The sequence below is a fragment of the Astatotilapia calliptera genome, chromosome 23, assembly GCF_900246225.1.
Source record: "Astatotilapia calliptera chromosome 23, fAstCal1.2, whole genome shotgun sequence".
NCBI lineage: Eukaryota > Metazoa > Chordata > Actinopteri > Cichliformes > Cichlidae > Astatotilapia > Astatotilapia calliptera.
This window is the reverse complement of record NC_039323.1, coordinates 40,587,167-40,611,653: the sequence shown is the minus strand read 5'-3', so window position 1 is coordinate 40,611,653 and position 24,487 is coordinate 40,587,167. Positions and strand designations below refer to the sequence as shown.

The following is a 24,487-nucleotide window of genomic DNA, read 5'->3' as shown; positions in this document are numbered from 1 at the left end:
TTTTTCCTTTGGGAAGATACCATCTGTGCAGTCTGCAGTTCTGTTGAAGAAAGATGTTGAATCTATTTAATTGTTGTTGAAAAATAATTGATTTCTGTGCATTTTTTTTAAATACATGCATTAAATTAAAGTCGATTATGTCGATTAAGCACCACGAGGCAGAGGGTGGGCGATGGTTCCCTTTAGTTTTTTTTTTTGCTGGGAGTTTGCAACCCTATTAGTTAGGTTGTTTAATATTTCTGCTAAGTACTCTTTAAAATACCAGAATAGGGAGGATGGTGCAGGTTTAAGTTTATTAGATTGATCAGTGTTGCTGAACTATGAAATATTTTGGGTGCAGTGTGTTTTTTGCATACAGGTATAACTAAATAACTTTAATGTTTTATTTTTTAAAACTTGAGTATGAACTTATACAAAATAAAGAAAGATATTAAAAAAACTGTTTTATTGATTATAAAAATACGCTGTATCGGATTCATATCGATACTGGACACAAAAAAGTGGTATCGTGCGTTCTCTAGTCCATACAGGAGAGAACCAGAAACTAAAGAAACTAAATTGCGTGTTTACCTTTATGTTGACATCAGTGTCTGTTTTTTTATTATTATTATTTCAGCATTTCAGCATCTCAAAATATTTTTTAGATAAAAGCAGTCAAAATATTTTTTTTAACAGATGAATCATTAAAGGATGGCAATTTCTAAAATGGTAACCAAAAGACCCGTGTGTTTTCTCTTTGGAATAATAATAATTATTGTTCATTAATAAGAAAACTATTTCGAATCCAATTCAATTTCCGAACAATCAATAAAATGATTGATGACTAAAATGATGAATAACTGCAGCCCTAGAATAAACACATTTTAGAGAAACTTGTGATTTTTGAGATGATGCAGTTTTAATTTGATAGTTTTTCCCCTTTGGTAACTTTGCTGTCCTCGCCCTGAGTTCCTTAGTTTCACCAGCTAGACAGCGAGATAACGATGCTCCAATAACCAGACTTGTTTTCCTTTCTGCGCTGATTTATTGAAGAATGGCCTCTGACCATTGCCTTCTCTTTGACCATCGTAAAACTGAAAGTACAAAATACTGTATTAGCTAACTAACATTGTAAACTAGCTTGTTACACTCTTACTGCAAGCTAACAGTAGATTACAGCTCAGTATTCAATACCATCGTTCCCTCGAAGCTGGACAGGAATCTGCAGGATCTAGGACTGAGCAGCTCCCTCTGCAGCTGGATCCTTAACTTCCTGTCTGATAGACGCCAAGTAGTCAGACTGGGCAGCATCACCTCATCCCCCATCACACTGAACACTGGTGCTCCACAGGGGTGTGTACTGAGCCCTCTCCTGTACTCACTCTACACCTATGACTGCACAGCCACTAACAACTCCAACATCATTGTGAAGTTTGCGGACGACACTACAGTGGTGGGTCTTATCACCAACAGTGATGAGACGGCTTACAGGGAGGTGGTCAGCGCCCTGACCCACTGGTGTCAAGACAACCATCTCACCCTCAACGTCGCAAAGACAAAGGAGTTGATAGTGGACTTCCGGAGGAGCAGAGAAGTACACACCCCCATCACCATCAACGGCGCTGCTGTAGAGAGAGTGAGCAGCTTCCGGTTCCTTGGGGTACACCTGGCTGAGGATCTTACGTGGTCAGTACACATAAACAAAACAGTGAAGAAGGCGCAGCAGCGCCTCTTCTTTCTCAGGAGACTGAAAAGATTCGGCATGAGCCCCCGCATCCTCAGGACCTTCTATCACTGTGCCATTGAGAGCATCCTCACTGGATGCATCACCACCTGGTACGGCAACAGCACCGCCTACAACTGCAAAGCTCTCCAGCGAGTAGTGCGGTGTTCTGAACGGATAATTGGAGGTGAGCTTCCCTCCCTCCAAGACATCTACAGGAAGCGGTGCCTGAGGAAAGCGGGGAGGATCATCAAGGACTCCAGTCCCCCCAGCCATAAACTGTTCAGACTGCTTCCATCAGGAAGGAGGTTCTGCAGCATCCGGTCCCCAACCAGCAGACTGAGAGACAGCTTTTTCCACCAGGCCATCAGACTGCTGGACACTTCATAGACACCTCAGCTTCACTACTGGAACTTCAACATTATGCACTCCACACTGTATATAAATGCCACTTGTTTTGCACATGTCCAACTACCAACCTCTGTATACTTTATTTATTGTTTACTCTATTTAATTTGTAAAATATGTACACACACACACACACACGCGCGTGTAGAAAAACATATTTAGTATACACATCCAGTAATGCATGTACTATTATATATTGTACATATATTTATTAGTCTCAGATTTAGCCGTTCTTATATTTTGCTTGTTTTACGTTATTGTATTTTTGCACACCTCTGTTGCTTGTGAAGCTCGCAAACAAGAATTTCACTCACATGTACTGTACCAGTGTACCTGCACATGTGATGTGACAATCAAAGTGATTTGATTTGATAACAAGATAAAACTTTCAAATGTACAAATTATCGTACCATTTTTACACAAAACAAAAGATAATAATTATTTTATCGTCACTCATACTTACAGACATATCTTGTCCAAGGCAACAACATTTTAAGGTCCATATCAGCTTAGAACGATAACTTTCCGCCATCTTTGATTTTTTCACCTTCTCATTGTTCCTTTCCCAAAGTAGTCAAACCCATATTACAAAGCAGCCACTAGAGGGAGCTCTAGGGCCGTTTGCAACCATAATATCCAGTTTACCTTATAAAAGGCAGAACAGTAACTATAGTGTTTGCAATAAATGGAGACATTTAAAAACAGAAAGCTATCATCTACTGTGATTCAAGTGTATAAACTAAACCACATAAAATGGCTTAAACTGAATATGGTCACGTTTTATTTTTTGTGTGGCCATTACTGCATTTTAATGGTGTTATAGATGCTGTCGAGGCTAAGCCTACATTTAAAGCCACTGAGCTGTTTGTTGGCAGGTTAATGCAATGTCACTGGTATGAATAAACGTATTAAACTTAGTTCAATAACTGAAACCATACTTATCTTGTCCTTTAGATTCTTTATTCCAACACAATTTAACATAACAGCGCAGCGGTCACAATCTGTTTGCTCCTTCCCAACAACAACACACCTGCTGCTAATGACCTATCTACCTTAAATAGACACACCATATGTAACACAAAAGGTGACCCCTAGTGGCATACATGAGGTACCCACACAAAAATGGCTCCTACAGATACTGAGCACAAATATGAGTACAGAGAATTTCCAGCAAGCTTTTAATACTGTCACAAAAAGGTCTAGAGGGATTTATCAGCATCATCCTGTCAAACTGGTTTTATGGTGGTTTTGATGAGAACAGATTATAGCTTGATCAAGAAGACCAACCGTCGAAGTCCTGTTGGGAAACCTTTGCACTTTTTCAAGGTGTGAGTATCATCAAGTGTAGCAGTGATGTCCTCATTGGTCGTTGACACAGTTGACAACTTGTTTGAGGGATGAAATTGTGGCGTTTTGGTCAGAAAGTTTATACTTGTAAATCAGACTGCAGAAATATTTCTGAAAATGTAGTGGTTTGTTTGTTTGTGGTTTGTTTGTTTGTGGTTTGTTTGTTTGTGGTTTGTTTGTTTGTGGTTTGTTTGTTTGTGGTTTGTTTGTTTGTGGTTTGTTTGTTTGTGAAGAAATGTCTGGACACATCAAAAGTTTTCTTTTTCTTTTTTTTCCTCCCTTGGATAACATACACATGGCAAATAAAAACATGTAACTAGGGTGACGTGAAGTGTGTATCATCAGGTTTAACTAAAATATAATGAGGCTGTCCATCTGTGAAGTAATTGTTCCTTCAAAAACCACTGTGACAACAGATTTTATTTCATTCATTTGATGGTTTTCTATTCTGTATACTGGAACTTTTTAATAGCCCCCCTGTCCACACATCCTTGACATGAGACTTTCTGCAGAGTTGCACATGATGAATGCACACAAAACTTAAAGTGTTGCTGTCATATTTTTTTGGATGTGGTTTGTTGTCATAATCAAGAACGTGTCTTATTTTTTTATTTGTTTTGTTGCTGATCGGCCATTGGACTGCTGAGCCTGCAGTGAACAGCCAGTCACTGACTCTTGATGCTAGAGCAAGGACAACTGAGCTCTCTCTCTCTCGCTCTCTCTCTCTCTCTCTCTCTCTCTCTCTCTCTTTTAAATAAATAATACGTTCGAGCTGTTTATGTTTTTGACTTGTTATGGACTCTGACTGGCAATGGGAGGGCTGGCGGACTCATATTATGGAGGTGGAGGGTAGACACATTTTGTGTGCAAGAGACCACATACTACAGTGGTGATTGACACAGACTTCAATGGACATTTAGGTGAAGGGAACAGAGGTTATGAGGTGTTGGGTAGGTGTGGTGTTTAGGAGAGAAATCTAGAAAGACAGATGTGGGGCAGATTTTCCAAGTGGAAATGGCCGTGGTGCACACATACTTCAAGAACAGGGAGGAACTTGTAGAAATATATGAAAGTGGAGGAAGCTGCACACAGGGCAACTAAATATTATGCAGAAGGTGAAATCAAAAAGACAGGAGACAAGGAGGTGTCAGGGAGAATGCAGCTATGCAGCATCAAATGGTAGTTTGAAGGATGAGTTTGGACATCAAGAAGAGGAAGTGAGTGAAGGCAGAGACATGCAGGAGTATAAACAGGCTCTGGGTAGTAGGGAAGACTTACCAGATGGCTGGGATAGTACAGCTTTATTGAGATAAACTGCCAAGAAGGGGTTTGACGTCTTCTCTGCACAGAAGAAAGGGAAAAAAGAAAAGTGATTTTGAAAGTATTTGAAGGAAGAGATTTACAAAGAAAAAGAAGTGTAGTTAGCGAAATTAAGAAAATAGACCAAGAAACTGGGAGGCTAGGCATGTAGCAGAAAGAGGTGACAAAGAAAAAGGCTCAGTGCCACGTATGTGAAGCTGGACCCCAAGGAAATGAGGGAATGAGACTTGCTAGGCAGAGAGTGAGTTTGAATGGATGTTCAAACCCAAAAAAAAAAGATATATTCACATAACATAGATTGAAAGAAGCTGCAGGTGGCACAGCAGCTTTAATGTCTTCCAGACAGGAAGTTTTGGAAAGAAATATCATCATTTCCCAGATTTTACTATCTTAGTGTTCTGTAACAAAATCACTGTTGTGCGCATGGTGTTAGAGATGATGATGATTACAAACAAACTTAATGTGCTAGTCGTGCTTTTCTTGAGGGATTTGTCCTTCCACCAGTTTTCATGTCATTGGAATCATTTGTATTCACTGATTCTGGCACTTATTTCATCAAACCAAACTCCAAGTAAATACTTTCGGCTTTTTGGTTTTGTCAAACGAACTAATGTAAAGAATGCCTGGCTGTGCACTACACCACGCAGTGGGAATTTGTCTTCTCCAGTTAAATTCAGGATTAACTTGCTTTATAACACAGACCTCAAAAGTAACCGTTATAACCCCAAACACAAGAAAATGTGATCTACAGCACAGTGAGAACTGGCAACGCTTATCTGGAGGGGTCAGAGTGAATGAACTGGACACCTGTAGAAGCAGGATTTGATTTCCACTGATTTCCTTTCTGATCTGATACCAAGTAAAATTCAGGGTGGTATCGACGATACTGATCTGATACCGATACTCTGAACAAAAACTTATTTTTTTACTCTATCTTTTATTTTATCTCAAATTATAGCGTCGTAATGATCACAGGACATCAGATTACTTGTTCTTATCACTTAATGATGCAGAATTATCATATAGAAATGAAAAACCTGAAGTTGTGGCTATTTGTTGCCTGCCTGCAGCATTAAAGGACTCTGTGAGAGACGTCTGTCTCGCCCTGGCAGCACCTCTCCCTCTCCTCCTCTTCAGTTCGCCTCAACATACGCTCGTCATATTCTGTGATGTGATTCACTCTGAGGTGTTTGACCAGGTCAGCGGTGTTACCACAACACCTCACATTCTTGCCACATGTATGGCAAACCACGTCTCAGCTGTTCGTGGAGGTAAAATACGTCTGCACATGACTCTGTTTACGCTCAGCCATTGTTGTGAGTGTGCACGCCAAGGGGCCGGACACAATGACGGGTATCGGAGGAATCGATATTTCAGTATCGATCCGCACATCACTAGTCGAGATACGTTTTAAAGTAGTCCAAGAAACAAATGCATATTTTCCCGAACCACTGTTCCTTGACTAAGGTGGATAACGTGATGAGGTCAAGGAAGGGTGTGACGGAGATTTGATTGAAAAACTTTGTCGTCCGTTAAAGTTTCATGTTGGCTTTTTCATCTTGAAAGCCCTCTCTGCTCGTGTCCAACCCGTGTGAACAATCACAGATGTGAGAAATGTAAACAAACCGTCCGCAGAACGCTGATCAGGTTATTTTAAGCGCAAGAAAACAAAAACGTTGCGCTCACCGTCGGCGTCACGGACGAGGCCTGGGGGTCCGGGCCCGTCCACAAAGGTCATTGTAACACAAATCATACGATTGCTAATGAAAATGCTATAAAGCTACATCGCAGATAAGTCTCTGGAGTAACAATCAAGGCCATGTTAGTTATTTGATGAATAGTATCTGTGCCACTCATGGCGCATGACTGAGGAGGACGTTGACCTCTGCAAGTCAGGAAAGTCTGCTGCTCATTGTATAAATATGAGATGTTTTTCAAAAACCAGCCAGCCATCATCTCGGGAGGCTGACTCCAAAGTACCATCTCACTTCAAACTTGCAAAACAAGTCGAGTCGATGCGAGCGCACTGCTTGTTTCTAGTTAGTCTTTAAGGATGACAGCATTAGTCTGCTCCTTTGTATGAAATAAAGTGAGTCGAGTCCATGTGGTCTGGCACCCACCCACATTTCTCTGCTAGTGATCCATGAGGACTCCACCTTGTTGCCAGTTCTCTTGTGTGGAAGCTTCAGGAAATGACAGCTTCACTCTGACGTGTGTGAGCTGTGTGAGGTCTGTGGTTAGAAGTTTACAGTGTTTGCTCTTTGTGTCGTCTGTAATATGCTCTATGGCTTTAAAAAAATGGCCACATGTTTCTGTAGCTGAATTTGTCCATCTCTGACCTTCTGAGACTGTATTTTCAAACAGGGACGTTCTGACTTTTCTTCACCTTGTACTTCATTCTGCAAATGTTTTATACTCTATTAGAGTTATTACATTATTCTGTTATGCTATAAAATCAACCCCCATATAAGATCGTACTTAAGAAATACATTTAAAAAACCTTCCTGTGCAAATAACCCAAGTTATCTAGAAGAAATAAAAACTGCACCGCAAACCAAACTCAGCTGTTCGACCTGTTGAGCTCGGGAAACTAACTGGTGTTTCATTTTAGTGAGTGCTTTGTTAGATTCCTTCATTTGAACCAAATGAAGTTGATTAAAGTTGATGCATTGATGTGTTTGAAGTGTTTTGTTAGTTGCGATGGATCTCCTGCTGTCTTTTTTCCTCATTATTAAAAGAGGATTTCTTTGAATTTCAAACATCCATTTCCTGTTTATCTGGTCCCGGGTCACAGGTGCAGCAGTCTAAGCAGAGAATCCCAGACCTCCCTAAACAACCACTTCCTCCAGCATATCCAGGACAATACTGAGGCATTCCCAGGCCTGCTGAGAGATATAACCTCTCTAGTGTGTCCTGGGTCTGCCCTGGAGACTCCTCCTCATGGGACAGGCCCCAAACACCTCACCCAGGATATTTTTAATTAAAACATCACAAATAAGTCGTCAGGTCTGATGGTCACATTTGTGAGATTCAACCACCATAAAGCAGAGATCACACAGGACACACTGTGTAACCCTCAGCTCAGGTGTGTTCAGGACATTTGCTTGGAAGAAGCCGTCTGTGGATAAATCCTGCTCTCCACCTCAGCTGTCAGGTTGAGGAAAGGAAAACAAAAATAATATTAAGGGCATTTGGAATATTTTTAAAGAGGTATTGGGTAATAAGAACACACCCAAAGTTCGGCCTAATTATTTTATTAATAATAATCAAGTTGTTAAAGATAAGACCGAAGTAGCAAACGAATTCAATTCTTTTTTTGTAAATGTTGGACCTACCTTAGCAAATTTAATCAGGAAAAATGATGATCCAGGAGATGAGGAAGCCTGGATAGGTGATAATAGAATGGTTAATTCCATATTCTTAGCCGATACTACCATAAAAGAAATAGTAGCAATCGTAAAAAATTGTAAAAATAAAAAATCTACTGATTGTGAAGGTATAGACATGGTCATAATTAAAAAGACAATAGATTGTATAAGTACTCCTCTTTGTTATATTTTTAATCTTTCGCTACAGTCAGGAGTATTCCCTGACAGAATGAAAGTGGCAAAAGTAATACCATTATATAAATCAGGAGATAAGCATAGTTTTAACAATTATAGGCCAGTGTCTCTTTTATCACAGTTTTCAAAATTGCTAGAAAAACTCTTTGCACAAAGACTTGATAGTTTTATTGAAAAATATCAACTAATACATGAAAACCAATTTGGATTTCGTAAAAATAGGTCAACGGCATTAGCGTTGTTGACTTTTATTGAAGATATTTCATCTGCAACACATAATAATAAATACACAGTGGGAGTATTTGTTGATTTAAAAAAAGCTTTTGATACGATACAACATTCTATTTTGATTTCTAAATTGTATAACCATGGAGTGAGAGGAGTAGCATTGAATTGGTTAATGAGTTATTTAGAGAATAGGTTGCAATATGTTTATTATTTTGGCAATACTTCTGAAAGACTGAAGATTGTATGTGGTGTTCCTCAAGGTTCTATTTTGGGACCTAAACTCTTTAATTTATATATTAATGATATTTGTGACGTATCTAAAAGGTTAAATTCGATTTTATTTGCAGATGACACAAATTTTTATTGCTCTGGAGAGAATTTGAAAGACTTGGTTGAAATTATGACTTCTGAGATGTTAAGAATAAAAAAATGGTTTGATGTAAATAAATTATCTTTGAATCTGACAAAAACGAAATATATGATATTTGGCAATCGTGTAAAGGAGGATAAAGTCATTATGTTTATAGAGGAAGAATTGATTGAAAGAGTTACTGAATTTCGTTTTTTGGGTGTAATAGTGGATGAGAATTTGACATGGAAATCTCATATTGAACATATTAGAAAGAAAATGGTCAAAAGTATTTATATTCTGGGTAGTATAAGAGATTTATTAAATTATAAAACAATGCGTATTTTATATTTTTCTTTGTTTTTTTCATATATCAACTATTGTGTTGAAGTTTGGGGGAATACATATGAGAATACCATAAAACCTTTAAACCTATTACAGAAGAAAGTTATACGAATAATTCATAATGTTAAATATAGAGAACATACAAACAAATTATTTATAGAATCAAAATTATTAAAATTAGGAGATTTAGTGAAATTACGGACATTATTAATTATGTTTAAGGCTAAAAATAATATTTTGCCTTTTAAGTTACAAAGAGTATTTTTGATGTGTTCAAGGGGAGAAGAGAATAGAAGGAAATTTTATTTTAAACATCAGTTAGCCAGGACTACACAAAGATTAATGAGCACAACGGTTAGGGGTATAAGACTGTGGAATTCACTTCATTATAATTTAAAGAATTGTATAAATCTACAATGTTTTAAAAAGTGTTATATGTTTAAAACGATAACTCAGTATGAAGAATGCGAATGAATGTGATGTTGGTTTGGGATTCGACCGGAGAGAAATGTCAATATTAGTTTGTTCCTGATTTTTGGTGCCCATCGGTGATATAAGTTCGATGGTAGATAGGGGGCAGGGTTTAATAAGAATATTTTCTTCTTCCTGCTCCTTTTCACACATGGTTGTTGTGTTTTGTTGATAGAAGATGTGGTTGTTTTGTTTGATTTGTAGTACCAAGTGTGAAATAAATAAAAATGAAATGAAATGAAATGAAAGGTTTATCCAGAGAACGGCCGTCCTGACTTCCAGCAGCCCCACAGTCCTCGTTTCTAATAAACTGGCATCACTGAAATGAACTGTCTGCCTCGCTGTTCAATAATCTGCTCTTTGCCAATTTCCCAGCAGAACCTTCCACTCATATCAGCATTTTTCTGTGATTCTCACATGAACTAAACATAAAAAGCTGAAGCCAACCTCAGAGTTCCCCGTAGTGAGGAAGAGTTTCCTCTGAGCCACAGCTGAGTTTGATGCGTCCACAAAGGAAGACTGACGGGAGGACAGACTCTGGGAGAAAGGCAGATATTAAAAGATATGAATACAAAGTACGCTGCAACAAACAGGACAGCAGATTATGAAGAGCGGTTAGACCTTCATGTGTCAGTCATTGAAATGTGATCAAAGTTACCTGTTTGACATCCTGATAGAAGAAAATCAGCTTCTTGGATCCGTTTGCAGCAAAGAATTCATGGATCAGACTGAACTGGAAGAATCAGACATTAATGACTCAAAGGTTCAACTCTGAGGAAGGATCACGTCTCTGAACTTACTCTGTCATCAGAGACGATGGCGTCTTCCACCGCCGCCTCCTCCAGGCTGCCGGCGTCGGCCAGCCTGCTCATCAGGTATTTATGTCGGGCATCCAGAGCTGCCCGCCGTTCCTCCTTCACGGCTCTTGCCTGTTTGGCTACTTCTCTCCTCGCCTCATTGGACAGCAGCATCGTCCTTTTACCAGACACCTGGAGAAACATCAGCTCAGTCTACAGACGCAGAGACCAGTGAGAGCTTGGCCCAAACATCTGCAGGTTTCTGAGGACCACGTTTGACCCTGACTGGAGGCATCGATTCTGAGTGTGACTGCCTAAACTGAGCTACTGTCCCCCCTCCACTGAGACGTTGTCCTGTGATGTGTCATGGGGGGAAGTGTTCCTCACGGTTGGACTCGTGACAAGTTCAGTCAGTTTATTCAAACTTTAAAAAGACGCATTTTCAGTCTCTGGATTTCAGCAGAAACAAATGTGAACACAGCACTTTTTGATTGAGTATAAAAGGATGAAAGAGTCAGTGATTAGTAACATTGTTGCTGACTGATGCTGTTGTAGAGCTGTCTTTGGATCCTCACCTTCCTGGAAGCCTTCCCTGGATTGCTCATATATCATTAACTTGTTTGTGTTCAGTAGAATCAGGTGTTGTGGATGCAGGTCGTAGCTGTGTGAGGCCTGTACAGTCAGCGCTGTGTGAGCGCTGTGTAACGTTAGCTTAGACTTCTTTCTGTTGTTATCATCCTTCAGGTTAATGTTGTTTTCATTATGCATCACAGGAAGTGTGGGTGGCTGTTAGCCTCACAGCTCATGGAGAGTTGCTGCTGCTCTGCCTCCTTTTTGATGTTTCTGCTCTTTGTGGCTTTGTGTTACTTTGTGTCGTGTCTGAAACAAAGTGAGTCCATGTTACTAACTGTAGTCGGCTCTCTGTCTCGTGCACAGCTGACTGTTGTCTGAATGAAAGTGTTTTTGTACTTTGTGTAATCTGTTGGGTCTTTGAGGCCTTTTTAAACAGCATATGAGCCATATGTATGTGTGTATATGAAAGGTTGTTTGTAAGACATCAAATTGTTGCTTATTCTAGAGCTGCTGCTGTGCCTGATTGGTCTACTCGCTCGAAACTGAAGGTTGACTTGATTCTTTTGGTTTTTTACATTTTGTCAATAAACCAACTTCTTTATGATTTGAACGGCGTCTCTGACGTGTCACAGGCCTGTCAGCTTTCTTGGTGATTGGTATAGATTTGAGCTTCATGCTCTGGCTGTTGTTGGGTTTTCCTCTTTCATATTAAAGCTTTTGTCCTACATTTGGCTCTAAAGTCTAATTCTAATCCCAGCACTGTGTCTGGGTGTGTGATGCTTGTTTTCCTGCTCTTTCTCATGAAACAGTCACAACATTCTCAGTCCAACTTTCACTCTTTGCTGCGTTTGCTGCAGCTGCAGTGAACATGGTGCCGTTTGCCTTTAAGAAAGTTGTGCACAAAGGCTTTTTCTCTAGCAGACAGCTGTGTGGCTAAAAGTCAGATCATTTTTTACCACCTCAGTCACACTGGACTGAAACAAGAGTGAAACTAGGAAGAATCAGAGTTTGTCCAGTGACTGCACTGATTTTCTTCATATTCACAAACTGATTCTAAGTAGTTGCATCAGCTAATCACCCGGACACTGAGCGTCCAACACGCTCCCTGAAGGGAAACGATTACATCCTCCAAACAATCACAATCTGTCTCTGAATGACTGGAATTATTCTCTGATTTGTCAATAACTGGAGTTTATCAATGCAGACACGTTGCCAACATGATGAAGTCAGTCTGAGTCGCATCTCTTTGGCTAACTTAACTCAAGTGGTTGCCGACTATTCTGGTTCTATTCCCATATAACAGCAGGGTTGCTGAGCACCTCTGTCACTCTGCACTTATGTTCCCAGTTCTCTTTTGTGGAGGAATTTTCCAGGAATTCCTGGGACCAGCTTTCCATGAGAGACCCGATCAGGAGCGACTGTCCTGGACACTCCCAGCATCACAGGGACTCACAAACCCGTCTACCACAGTGAGAAGACTGATGGTCACAGGCCCACATGTAGCTTTAGATCACACGTGTGCACTTCCTGTGGTCACTGCTGTAACTCTAGACTCACCGAGGGGCCAGTGGTTGGTGAGGCAGCAGCAGCTGAAGTCATGTGACTAATGGCTCTCAGCTTCTGTCCTCCTATTCGCCGGTGTCCTTCACCTGTCACACCTGGTCAAGAAAGAGTGAGAATGTTCAGAGCTTTAATGGAAAAGAATATTATTACATATAAAAGGCCTCTAACAAGTATTGTAGTGTTAATCAGGATGAAGTCCATCATGAACACTTCAGAGTGCTTCAGACAGTCGGTGTTTCATCCACAGAGCCTCCAGTCTGCATATCAAAGCATCCTGAGGAATGACAGTGAACCCCGAGTTCCCCTCATTACATTCATGTGTGTGACTGTGAGGAAAAGGTGATTGTATGAACGTGTGTGAGCGAGTGAATGAGGCTTGTATCAGAGTGGAGATAATGTCAGCGGCACAAGCTGGACGCTGCAGGTGTCACATGTGAATCTGTGCATCAGTGTCTGCACCTTTGTGGAGGTGAAGCTCAGGAGGTTTGGATTTGTTCAAAGCTCTGTCTGCTCCATCTTTCTTTCCCTCAGGCCTCTCCAGATCAGGAAGGAGGTCCTGTTCTCCTTCTCCCTCCTGGATTTCTGGATCCAGGGAAGGATCAAAGTCTCTCAGCCCAGCATCAGAGCTTCTGGCTGGGGGAGGACTGGAAGTTTCAGCTGGAGGCTGAGAGCCTGGATCTGCCATCTGAGTCACAATTCAAATATTCTCAGTAATCTCAAAAAGCAACAGAAAGGTGCCATTTTCATGAGCAGTGGGTTATCCAGCAGTTTGATTCATGTCAGCAGCATTTAGTTTGTAACTGCTGACTCACCTCTGGCTGTGTCCTGCTCTCAGGGTCACAGTGGACACTGTACCTTTGAGCGAAGCTGCAAAGACAGTCAGCAGGGGTCTGGATGCATTCAGCACCACGTCCTTGTTGGGCAGACACCTTCAGTGACAGGACAGTTTATTATGCTGGTAACGTTAATAAGTCTGTTCACCTGTAGAGCTCATTTAAACACATCAGCTGTAGAACATCATGTGTCATGGCGTGTCCAAACTCACAGGCTGCATCCTCCTGAGGACCCGGCCTTCAAGGTCTACGTGGGCCGGGTCCTCCAAAGGTCGGGTAGGCGGGAAGTGAGCGGCTGTGACGGTCTGGCCTTCAGACCCTAACCCTAACCCTGTCTCGGTGGAGTTTAATAAACTCAGCCGTCTGCTCCTTGCTGTCTAAAATCTAACAGGACACTGGAGTAAACTCTCGACCGTCTCACACTTCTGTTTAATCACTTTTCTGTTTGACGTTTATTCAGCTGTGTGAAAACTGTAACTTCAGCCAAACCAAACAAAAAACCCTGAAAAAAGCCAAACGATAACATTTTTACGTGATCTAAGTGACTTATATATCATGTTTAAACCTGAACAGCCAAAGGCCGTGGGGGTCCAAAAACGATGTGCCGGGAGTCCGCTGTTCTCGCCGGCTCTAATGACCCTCGACCTCCCGGTTAACTATCCAGATGGTGGGTAACAGACGTCTCCAAAAACGTCAGAGCACTTTTGCAAATATGTGATATCTTGACAAACCGAGCAGATATTTGAAGTTTACACTCCTACATTCTCAAACAGGAGCCCCAGCAGAGATGGATGGCTGGCGCGGCTCTCTGGAGCCCCCAGTCAGAGCAGATGCAGGGCCAGCAGGTGTGGAGACCCCTGGCTGAGGCAGCTGAAGCTGTGGGTGGCTGTCAGTCAGCTCAGGATGCCTTTTGGGCTGCAGCAGCATAAAATCCTCAGCAGGCTGGGTAAGCTTGCGTGAGCTCTCTGTGGAGGCTGTTGCAGCTGAGATGGCTCACCCGAGCGGTGCAAACTTAGTTACCTTCAAGGCTCCAGAGTCAGCTGAGGTCAGCAGCTCAGCCTCTGGGGAGGCTACAATCCCTGGAACAGCCAGGTCTCTACAACCAGAAACAGTCTTTGCATGTGCAGCTTCAGAACCAGACTTGAAGTTCCAGTTAGTGTCCGATGTCCCAGAAACACTCAGGTGCTCACTGAGCAATCTCTTGAGGCCAACACTCAGAAAATCAAACAGTCTTTGGCTGAGCCTTTGTGGGAACATTTATCGTCTCTGCTGGAAAGGTGGAAACATCTGGGAGATGCAGCCTTAACACACTGGGCTTCACAAGTCCTTGGAGGCAGCTCACTAAACTCAGGGATGCAGACAAAATCAGCACTTGCAGGAACACAATGTGCCCTCTCACAATGAGCTTGGAAGCATAAACTGAGTTTTCCTCACTGACTGTTTTAGTGGTCTCCCGGTCGCAGCCCGCATGGGGCCGATGCGATGCACTCTATCAAAGGCGATGTTCTTCACCGTGTCCTCCAGCAGCTTCAGGTGGGTTTTGATGAAGTTTTTGCACTCTGAGCCTTCTTCATCACAAGATCCTGGAAGCACTGATCAATGTAATCTTGGAGAGCCTCTAAACTCTCCCCGTTGTTCTCCAGGGTGTTGGAGATGATTTAGACAAATATTGTTAGTTAGAAGACTATTGATAAGTGTATTTGGTAATACTGAAGCTTAAAGGAATTTGTTCAATTCTAAACTACCGTTCGCTTTAATTTTCCTCCAAAATCTCTGGCGTCTGACGTCAGTTACAACATGAGTCGCTTACCTCTGACACTCTGAAGTCACATTGAGTTTTCCTCACTGACTGTTTCAGACAGGATTGTGGGAGCAACACAAAAAGCAGCTTCAGCTGGAAACACACAGTTTAGTGTCTTTGCTGCTCGCTTTAAGTCACAATAAACAGGAAACTCATTGTGTCTCATGTCAGAATCACTCATATACAGGACAGGAAGAGGCGGAGCTTATTTCCTGCAGGGAGAGGTTAGCAGTCTGTGTCTTTCTCATTTCTGACTCCTAAAGAGCTGAAAAACACAGGCTGTTATTGGCTGGCTGACACTGGGATTAATGTCCTTGAAGCCAGCAGTCTTTAATGTCCAGGTTCAGAACGGGCAGGTGAAAAACAGTCCTTTATGTCCTCTGATGTTCAATAAACTGTCCTGATTACTGCGGGAGCAGAGAAAGTGTCTCCATCACTCACCACAGCTGGATGCTCTGAAATCCTGGAATCCAGCTGTGGAGAGGAGCGCTGGCGGCGTGGACGCAGTTTAGTAATCAGGGAACGGGAGGCAGGAGGGAAACACAGCTGGGACCAATTACACACACGAGACAGGAAACAGTAACACGGGACTGTCAAAGTAAAACAGGAAATATAACACAGAGTCCAAAGTAAGGAGACGTGGGACACAGTGAAGACACAGAAACAGAAACCAGAACTATAATCACAAAACAAACTCAGAAACATAAAGAGTGAATCAGCTGATTCAGTGTTTGTGACAAAAACATGGATCCTGGTTAATAACTTTTATTTGTTTGTTTCTGTATTATTTTGTGTATCGTTCTTATGAGCTGTTGTTTTGTCAGTGAAATATTATTTCATTGTTTTAAGCTTTTTGTTGACTTTGAAGTGCTTAAGTTGATATTTTTGAACATTTAATTTGTTCGATTATTGTCGAGTCGATAAAACTGTCAAACGCACAGCTGCTTCCAGCATGGCCGGAGGAGAGGTGGCCGAGCAGACGCACAACACACACAGCTCACAGGTTTGCATTTCTATATATTGCAGATGTTGCAGAAATTGAGAGTAAAGAACTCAGAGATCCAGCGCTGTCTCCTGCCCCTTATTTATACACCACAACACAACGACAGGCGTAACTCACACAAACGGGTAACATGAGGCTCAGATGCTTTGGACGTGTTCACATATACTGGACACAGAATGATGAAGATGGAGCTGCAGGAAGGAGGAAAAGAGGAAAAACACAGAAAAGATTCACAGATGTGGTGAAAAAGGACACGACAGCTTCTGTTTGTTAGTTTGGTTTTTCTTTATTTGGTAAAGATTCAGAAATAAAGAGAAGATCACATGTTTGAATATTATATTAACGTTCTGTAATTACAACAAGTTGTAAAATCTTTCCAGAGTGAGACAGAGACTGTGCAGAGACTGTAGAAGGACAGAGCAGCAGCAGAGCAGTCCAGATACACTGATGATCCTCTGTCAGATCCAGAGGGACACACATGGCTGATGCTGGACTCTACATTGTGTCTGACAGTGGAGCTGTTCTCAGAGCAGTTCACTCTGCAGCACTGACAGTCATCTGCACTTCATTCCTCTGTCAGTCACTGCTGGATGAAGCTCTCCTCTCCACCTCCCAGTAACATGGCCCAGTCAGAGCGTCTCTACACACAAGCTGCTGCTGCTTCAACCTCTCTGGATCATCAGGACACAGCTGCTCCTCTCTCTTTTTTTTTCTTTTCTTTTTTTTTTTTTCATTCTTTATTTCTACAATATTACTTCACAAAGGTGATTACAAGCATTAATTTACACAGTTTACAAGAGAAAAACAAAACAGAACGAGAAGGGAGAAAGAAAGAGAGGAAAAAAAAATAATAATAATAAAAGGGGAAAAATTATATATTTATATAAATAAAAAATAAAAATAAAAAAATAAAAAAAAACTCCGTCGGGAGTGAACAATTGACTAGATTGGTGGTTTCAAGCTTTAAAAAGAAAATTCGGTTTATGGATATTGACGTATTGGACCCACTTATCCCGACACAAATGGAACCAGGTCATCCTGTCATTAACATGAGCTGTTACTTCCTCCATCCTATATATCTCTAACGTAATTTCCCACCATAATGACAAGGTCGGTATGTCTTGTGAGGACCATTTCTTTGTTATACATTTCTTACTTGCAACCAATAAAGCTCTTAACAGACATATGTCATTTTTGGACCAGTTCTGCGGTATACAGCCAAAAAAAATTGTCTTCATATCCTGAGGGAATGTACAGTTAAAAATGCCTTGTAATGTACCATGAATGTCTTTCCAGTAAGTCCGTAGCACAGGACAGTCCCACATAATATGGGTATGATGTGCTCGTTGGTATCCACAGTTTCTCCAGCACACGGGAGGATTCCCATCATAGTGAGCCTTTTGACACGGAGTGATAAAGAACCTTATCAGAGTTTTCCATCCGAACTCCCTCCAGCTTTTGGTACTCCTCCATTGCCATTCCCACATCTGAGTCCATTCATCCCTAGAAATACGCATCCCTCCCTCCTTTTCCCATAACATCTTCACATAATCAGTTGAGTGTGGAAGCTTATTTATAAGAATGTATCAACATCCCCACTGTACGCCTGTCTAAATAAAGTTACCAGTTCCACATTAGTGTTTGACATCAGACCGATTGTTGTCTTTATATAGTGTCTTATTTGCAAGTATCGATAAAAATCCTGTTTTTCTAGATTGTGTCTCTGTTTCAGCGTGTCAAAACTAATAAGGTTCCCATCCTTTATCAAACTATCAAATGTAGATAACCCTTTAGACGGCCAACTTTTGAAACGTGAGTCCAATTTATTCGGGGCAAAGTCAGAATCATATGCATACCATTTGAATAAAGCCAAATCCTGTTCAAGTTTGAATTCTTTCACGACTTTTCTCCATATATTAAGTGTGCACGACACCCAGGGATTGTGAACCTTGTCAATATATTTTCGAATATTCGAATCCATCAGGACAGCTTGTATTGGGGAGGAAAACATATTCTCCTCTATAGTCTTCCAGTGTGCTTGGTAGCTTGTATCACACCAATTAACCACCGTCTTCAACTGAACAGCCCGATAATAATTTTTTAGTAACCCCCATCCTCCCACCTTCTTATGTAATTGTAAAGTTTTAAAACAAACCCTCGGCCGCTTCCCCCCCCATATAAACCGCGTTATTATTTTATCCCATTCATTGAAACGACTTGGATCAATGGATATTGGTAGTGTTTGGAATAAATATAATATTCTTGGCGAAATGTTCATTTTAATAGATTCAACTCGTGAGTGTAAAGAAAGAAAGGGGATCATGTTCCATCGCCTAATATCACCCACTATTCTCCTTTGTAGAGAACCAAAATTCTCCTCAGATAGTTTAGTTAAATCCTTGGGAATAACAACTCCTAGATATTTCAATGATTGTGCTTGCCAATTCATTGGATATTGAACAACCATGTGAGCTGGGGGGTTATAGTTATAACTGAGAATTTGAGTTTTAGACATATTAATTTTATATCCAGAGAGTTTCCCAAATTTTTGACACAGATTCATCAGCGAAGGCAAGGAGTTAGTGGGCTGATCTAAGCAGATCAATATGTCGTCCGCATAACAAGCAAGCTTGTGTTCCTGTCCTGCAATAGTGATCCCCTTAATGTCTTTATTTTGTCTAACTGATTGTGCCAAGGGTTCTAAGTACAATGCAAACAGGAGCGGGGACCAAGCACAGCCTTGTTTATTTCCTCTCTGCAAAACAAAGCTATTTGAGAGAGAACCATTAACTTTAATTCTTGCGGTGGGGTTAGTGTATAATGCCCTCACTGTATCAACAATTCCCTTATGTAAGCCGAATTTATCCAGGACTTTATATAGAAAGTCCCAATTTACCGAATCAAAGGCTTTTTCTGCATCAATACTCATAAGCATGGCTGTACTCTTAGATGTCTGTATCTGATGTATTACATGAAGAGTTCTACGTATATTATCCTGAGTCTGTCGTCGTCTTATAAACCCCGTTTGGTCATTGCTGATCAAGTCAGGTAAAAATTCTTCCATTCTCCTGGCCATTATCGAGGTAAACAACCTATAATCTATGTTAAGGACAGAAATAGGTCTATATGAGCCACACTCCATTTTGTCTTTCCCTTCTTTCGGAATAGCCGAAATAATTGCCTCCTTCCAACTCGGTGGAATTTGCGCTGTTTTTAACACCCAGTTAAAAGTAGTAAGTAGTGTAGGGATCAAGTCCTGTTTGAATTCCCGATACCACTCCGCGGTGTAACCATCGGAGCCTGGTGACTTATTTGATTTCAGCCTATTGATGGCATTCATAAGTTCAGCTTCCGTCACCTCCGCTATCATCGTTTTATTTTGTTCCTCGTTAAAGCTTGGTAGGCATAAAGGGTTCAGGAAATTGTCCATTTCGTGTTCAGCCCCCCCTGGGACTCCCGCATATAATGTTTTATAGAATGATTCAAAGGCATTCTGTATCTTGCAAGGATGAGTCATTATATTCCCCGTCTCTGGGTGTTTGATTTTAGTTACAGTATTCTCCGCTATCTTCTTCTTAAGTTTCCATGCTAAAATTTTCATTGATTGCGATCCTCCATCATAATGTTTCTGTTTCAAATATAACAATTTTCTCTTTATCGTTTGTATACTCTGCGTATTTATTTCATTTCTAATCATTGTTAATTTCTGCAAGGTGCCCACTGAAGGCTTATGTTTGTGCTCACTTTCTAATTGTTTTTGAATCGCTTGTAAATCTTCCATTTTTTTCTCTCTTGCTTTTTTTTGGAAGGAGGCAAATGCTATAATCTTCCCCCTCATAACAGCTTTTAATGCATCCCATAGTATCGGGGGTAAAACCTCCCCATTATCATTAATTTCAAGGTAGTCTTTGAGCTCTGCCTTTATCACTTTCCTAAATTCCACATCTTTAAGCAGGGATGGATTCAATCTCCAAATTGAAATTTTGGGGTGTACATCGGTGCGTGATCACTTATATCTATCAAGCCCATCTCACATGTTAAGATTTTATCCCTATCTCTTCCAAACATTAAAAAATAATCTATCCTCGTGTAGAGTGAGTGTGGGGCTGAAAAATGAGAGTAATCCCTCCTTGTAGGAAAGCGATTTCTCCATACATCAATTAAACCCACCTCATCGAACAGTGCTGAGATTCTTTTATATAATATACTCGATCCCGGCTTCTTTCTTTTAGAGCTGTCTAGATCCGGCTGTAGGCGTATATTCAGATCACCGCCGCAAATTAAAGGGCCTTGCTGCTCCTCTCTCAGCACACACACCGTCCTGTTTACCATCATCAGCTCCACCTGCAGAGAGAAGGAGGAAGAGCAGAGGAGATAAACGAGTGTTTCCAGAGACTCTTCATCAGCTGTCAGTCAGTGATGCAGCACATCCAGTATAAAGAGCAGCAGGGACGTCAGTGCTGGGACTGTACTAGGACTCATTGTTGCTTCACTTTTTCTAATCTTTGGATTTTTATTGAAGTTGCTGAAAATGTTTTTCCCTCCTAGTTTGAGTTTGGACTTTCATTCATTAGAAGAACCTTGGTGTGTCCACTCTGAGCTCTGTAGGAACTGTGGGGATGAACAAAAAGTATTTTACCAGCATAATATAATCTGCAGTATGATCATTGCTTTAACAATGTAACAGATAGCTTTAAGATGGCCTTAAGATGTTTATGATGATGTTAACTTTGTATTTCAGGTGCAGTTATAACTATTTTATACATATTGCATATCTGTGCTTATTTGAGTTGATGTTCAGGTTCTTTAAAGGTCTTAAGCCTCACTGACGTGACTGTTCAGGTGATACATGCTGAGGGAAAACTAGAACATAGAAGGAATTGCAATACATGCTTACAAAACACTTATATCAGTTTATTTTATTATCTTTTATATGTTCATATTCTTGTATTAAGCTTTTAGTAGGGGTTCTTGATTAAAACATTTATTTAGTAGAAGACATACACATAGTCTCAGTGAGCCTCTGGTCTGGTAAAAGGTCAGAAGTGCGAGAGGTGACATCGAGGCTGAGTGAGGTCGTGACTCACACACTTTAAATTAGATTTATTTAGAGGATGTTTGGCTGTAACTGCAAAATTGTCTTGGTAAAAGAGGAACCGTTTCTTGGTGTCTCGGCAAGAAAGAGGAATAGGATAAGAACTGAAAGGTACACAGGAAGTGCCAGCCATGAAAATAGACGATGATGTTCTGTGTAAAAGGTCATTGTGGTGTTGATTTGACGTATGTATAAAATGTATCTGTGATGCATGAAGGGGCGTCAGTAAACAAACCCTGATGTTATAAAATAATTGTTTGTGCTTTAGTAAGTTGAAGATCAATTGCTGTTTCCAGTGATCTTCCCACGTGTGAATTAAAATCTTCATTTGACTTCACCCGGCCGGACCAGTGTGGTTATTTTTCGATCACCCCTTGTACCCTTTCTCAATTTTTGAATCTTAACATTTGGGGGCTTCGTCCGGTGGTTGAGTAAGGGAGAAAAGTGGAGGTGTGAGCGGTGGTCCGAGGTGGTCAGACGGGCAGACTTGGCCAGTGGTCAAAAGTGAGTGGACGCACGTCGGCGCATCATATTTAAAAAGGTAAGACACTACCTGTTGAATTATTTCCAAAGTGTGTCAAATTGGGCTGTGAAAATTAAAAGTCCGCTCACTGAAATTACTGGTGCATGTCTGTTTTGATTTTGATGAAAAATCTCATGAGTTGAAGCAGTTAGAGTTCTGCTAAGAAGAATGAAGAAATGAAAGCAGTAAAGTCTGCTAAAGCAGTTAGAGTCTGCCAGGAAAAGTTTAAATACTGGGTTGAAGTCCCAAAGAAATCGAGTTAGAGTCTCAAGTAGTTAAATACTGGGTTGAAGTCCCAGAGAAATCGAGTTAGAGTCTCAAGTAGTTTGGTAGGGAATTGGTTATTGTGTTGGTTAGAGTCCAAATTTGGTCATAAGAGTGGACCTGAGCGGTCATTTTGTGAGTTGGAGTCTCCATTTGACCACTAGGTTGCACCTGCCTCAGTTATACACTTGTTTCGGGTGTTGATTGTTGTTTCAAAGTATTATAAATTATTCTAGAACGGCAGTTCGAGTCTGCTAGGAAGCGCAGTTCTCGGAGGTAACGCTCCCTCCCGGCCAAGGACGCTTGGCCCTGACCTATCGGCGAATAGGGTTAGTACGGTTGGCAACCGGGGAGAACTTGGGAACCTCCAAAATAGCTAGGAGTTAGAGTCTCCTTACCGTTTGGAACGGTATCTGCGCTTTTTTGGGCAGCAAAGGTTGGACCTTGGGTGTTGGACACTTTTAAATTGAGTTAGGGATTTTAGAAATGAGGCCAGAAACAGTTAAAGTCTTGATACTGGTTAATTGGTCGCAAAAAACTCAGGGAGTTTATCCGCTGGGCGATTATTTTAAATTTGTCTAAATTGTGTAGGCGCTAAAGCTGACAGATCTGACAGTGGTTGTAAATATAAGACGTCGTTGTAATATAGAATAAGAAAATTTGGTGTGAGAGATCTCTGTGTGTCGAGTCAGTAATGCACTGACTGCCTGCTGCTATTCTTAGATGAAGAGTGTGTGTGCATGCAAATGAGGCAGCTGATGCAGAGCGCATGAGCTGCCTCGGCTGCTTTCGGTTCTGTGTGTTATTCAGCTCTATAACTATTGTTTGCAAATGTGGATAAATGTCTGCGATTAAAATGCTGGCTTAGTAAATAATAACATTGTAAATATATGAATGGTGACAGCGTCAAAATAGAATATAAGAATTGTTTGTGTTTAAAACCAACGTTTAGGTAAGAAGATTTAAGGTGGATTTGAAGGCATAAACAAAAAATAAAAGGGTTACAGTCTGCAAGGGTTGTTAATTCATGAGCTGACTGGATGCAGAGTAAGTGGAGTGGTCATCCTGAGAGGATTGAATGATGCTCTAACTCTGTGGTCAAGTCAGACATAGGCTTTAAGCAACCATGAGCCACTAATAAGCGTGACAGATTAATGAGTATGTGTAAATTGAACTTGTTAAATAGCTTTGATAGGAGTAACTCAATGAGCACGCAATAAAGTGGACTTTTTAGGGGCAGTTTATCACTGATGCCATAAAAAGCAACTTAATTAGTAGTTCAATAACAAATTTTAAAGATAACCTTTGTTATTTGATAAGAGAGAGAGAAATTCAGGTTACATATAGTAAATAAATAAGGGAATGTTAATCTCTGCGTCATTCCACACTGAAATTTCAATTGTAGGGGATCATTTGGAGGTGAATTGTGTAGGACACGGGGAGACAGAAGAATCTCCCCATGAGTTTTCGGTGTGCATAGAAATTGAGGAGGCTGAACTGGAAGCCTGCCTGGGTCGTTGTTTTTGTTTATTTGAGGGTCTGCTGGAAATTTGTGAGAACGACCACCTTGATATGTGGGAGCCTTCTCGGGCAGCGATTTTTTTTGTTAAACATGTGGCAGGCTGCGCAAAATGGAGAAAGCTTTGACATAATGACATAAAGGTGATTTCTTGGTTTTAGATTTATTAGTACGGGACGCTTGAGGGTGTGTTGCTGTAAAGTATATAAGGGACGCGCAGCGCCGTTAATGGGTTTAAAATAAATGAAAAAAAAGAAAAAACACTAATCCGAGGAACTATTGGAGAGGTAAGTATACGGAGGTGAGCGCGTTGCGCATAAGGGTTGCTGGTGTCATATATTAACACTTTGAGGGCGAATAATTTTGATTGAGTGTCAACGCTTGAGAACGCGAGGACAGCGTCTAAAGTGCTGGGTTAAACTTTGTGTGTCACCGAGCAGGGGGAGAGGAGCCAGTGGTTGCGAGAACAGCGAGACGAAGACTGAAACCGAAAGTTAAGCGTGTCTGGGTGACCTAGACCAAGAAGGTGGAGTCGACCAACGCCATTGGAAGAGGTAAGTCTGTGTTTCAGAGAATGGCTGACAGCTCGGGTGCGACACCTAGTGGGAAAAGGGGATGCAAACCTCTGAAGGATCAGCTTGAACAGCTTAAGAAAGCTATTCGTTTGGCTTCCCCTGGAGCATTAAAATCAGCAGAGAAGGAGTGCCAAGCGATGGAGGTTGAGGTAAGCAAACTTATTACATCCCAACAGAAAGGGCTGGGTGATAAAATAGCTCTGAGCCT

General features: G+C 41.0%; 1 protein-coding gene across 1 annotated transcript; it reads right to left on the bottom strand.

Annotated features, from left to right (window-relative positions):
* Positions 1–2,522: 2,522 nt before the first annotated feature.
* On the bottom strand, positions 2,523–13,809 carry LOC113016558 (uncharacterized). Its single transcript, XM_026159460.1, has 7 exons — positions 13,126–13,809; positions 12,661–12,761; positions 10,534–10,722; positions 10,392–10,466; positions 10,181–10,270; positions 4,736–4,798; positions 2,523–3,495 (listed from the first exon to the last, which is right to left on the bottom strand). Exons 1-7 carry the CDS (start codon positions 13,349–13,351, stop codon positions 3,373–3,375), a joined length of 867 nt encoding a protein of 288 aa, XP_026015245.1. The 5' UTR covers positions 13,352–13,809; the 3' UTR covers positions 2,523–3,372.
* Positions 13,810–24,487: the final 10,678 nt, after the last annotated feature.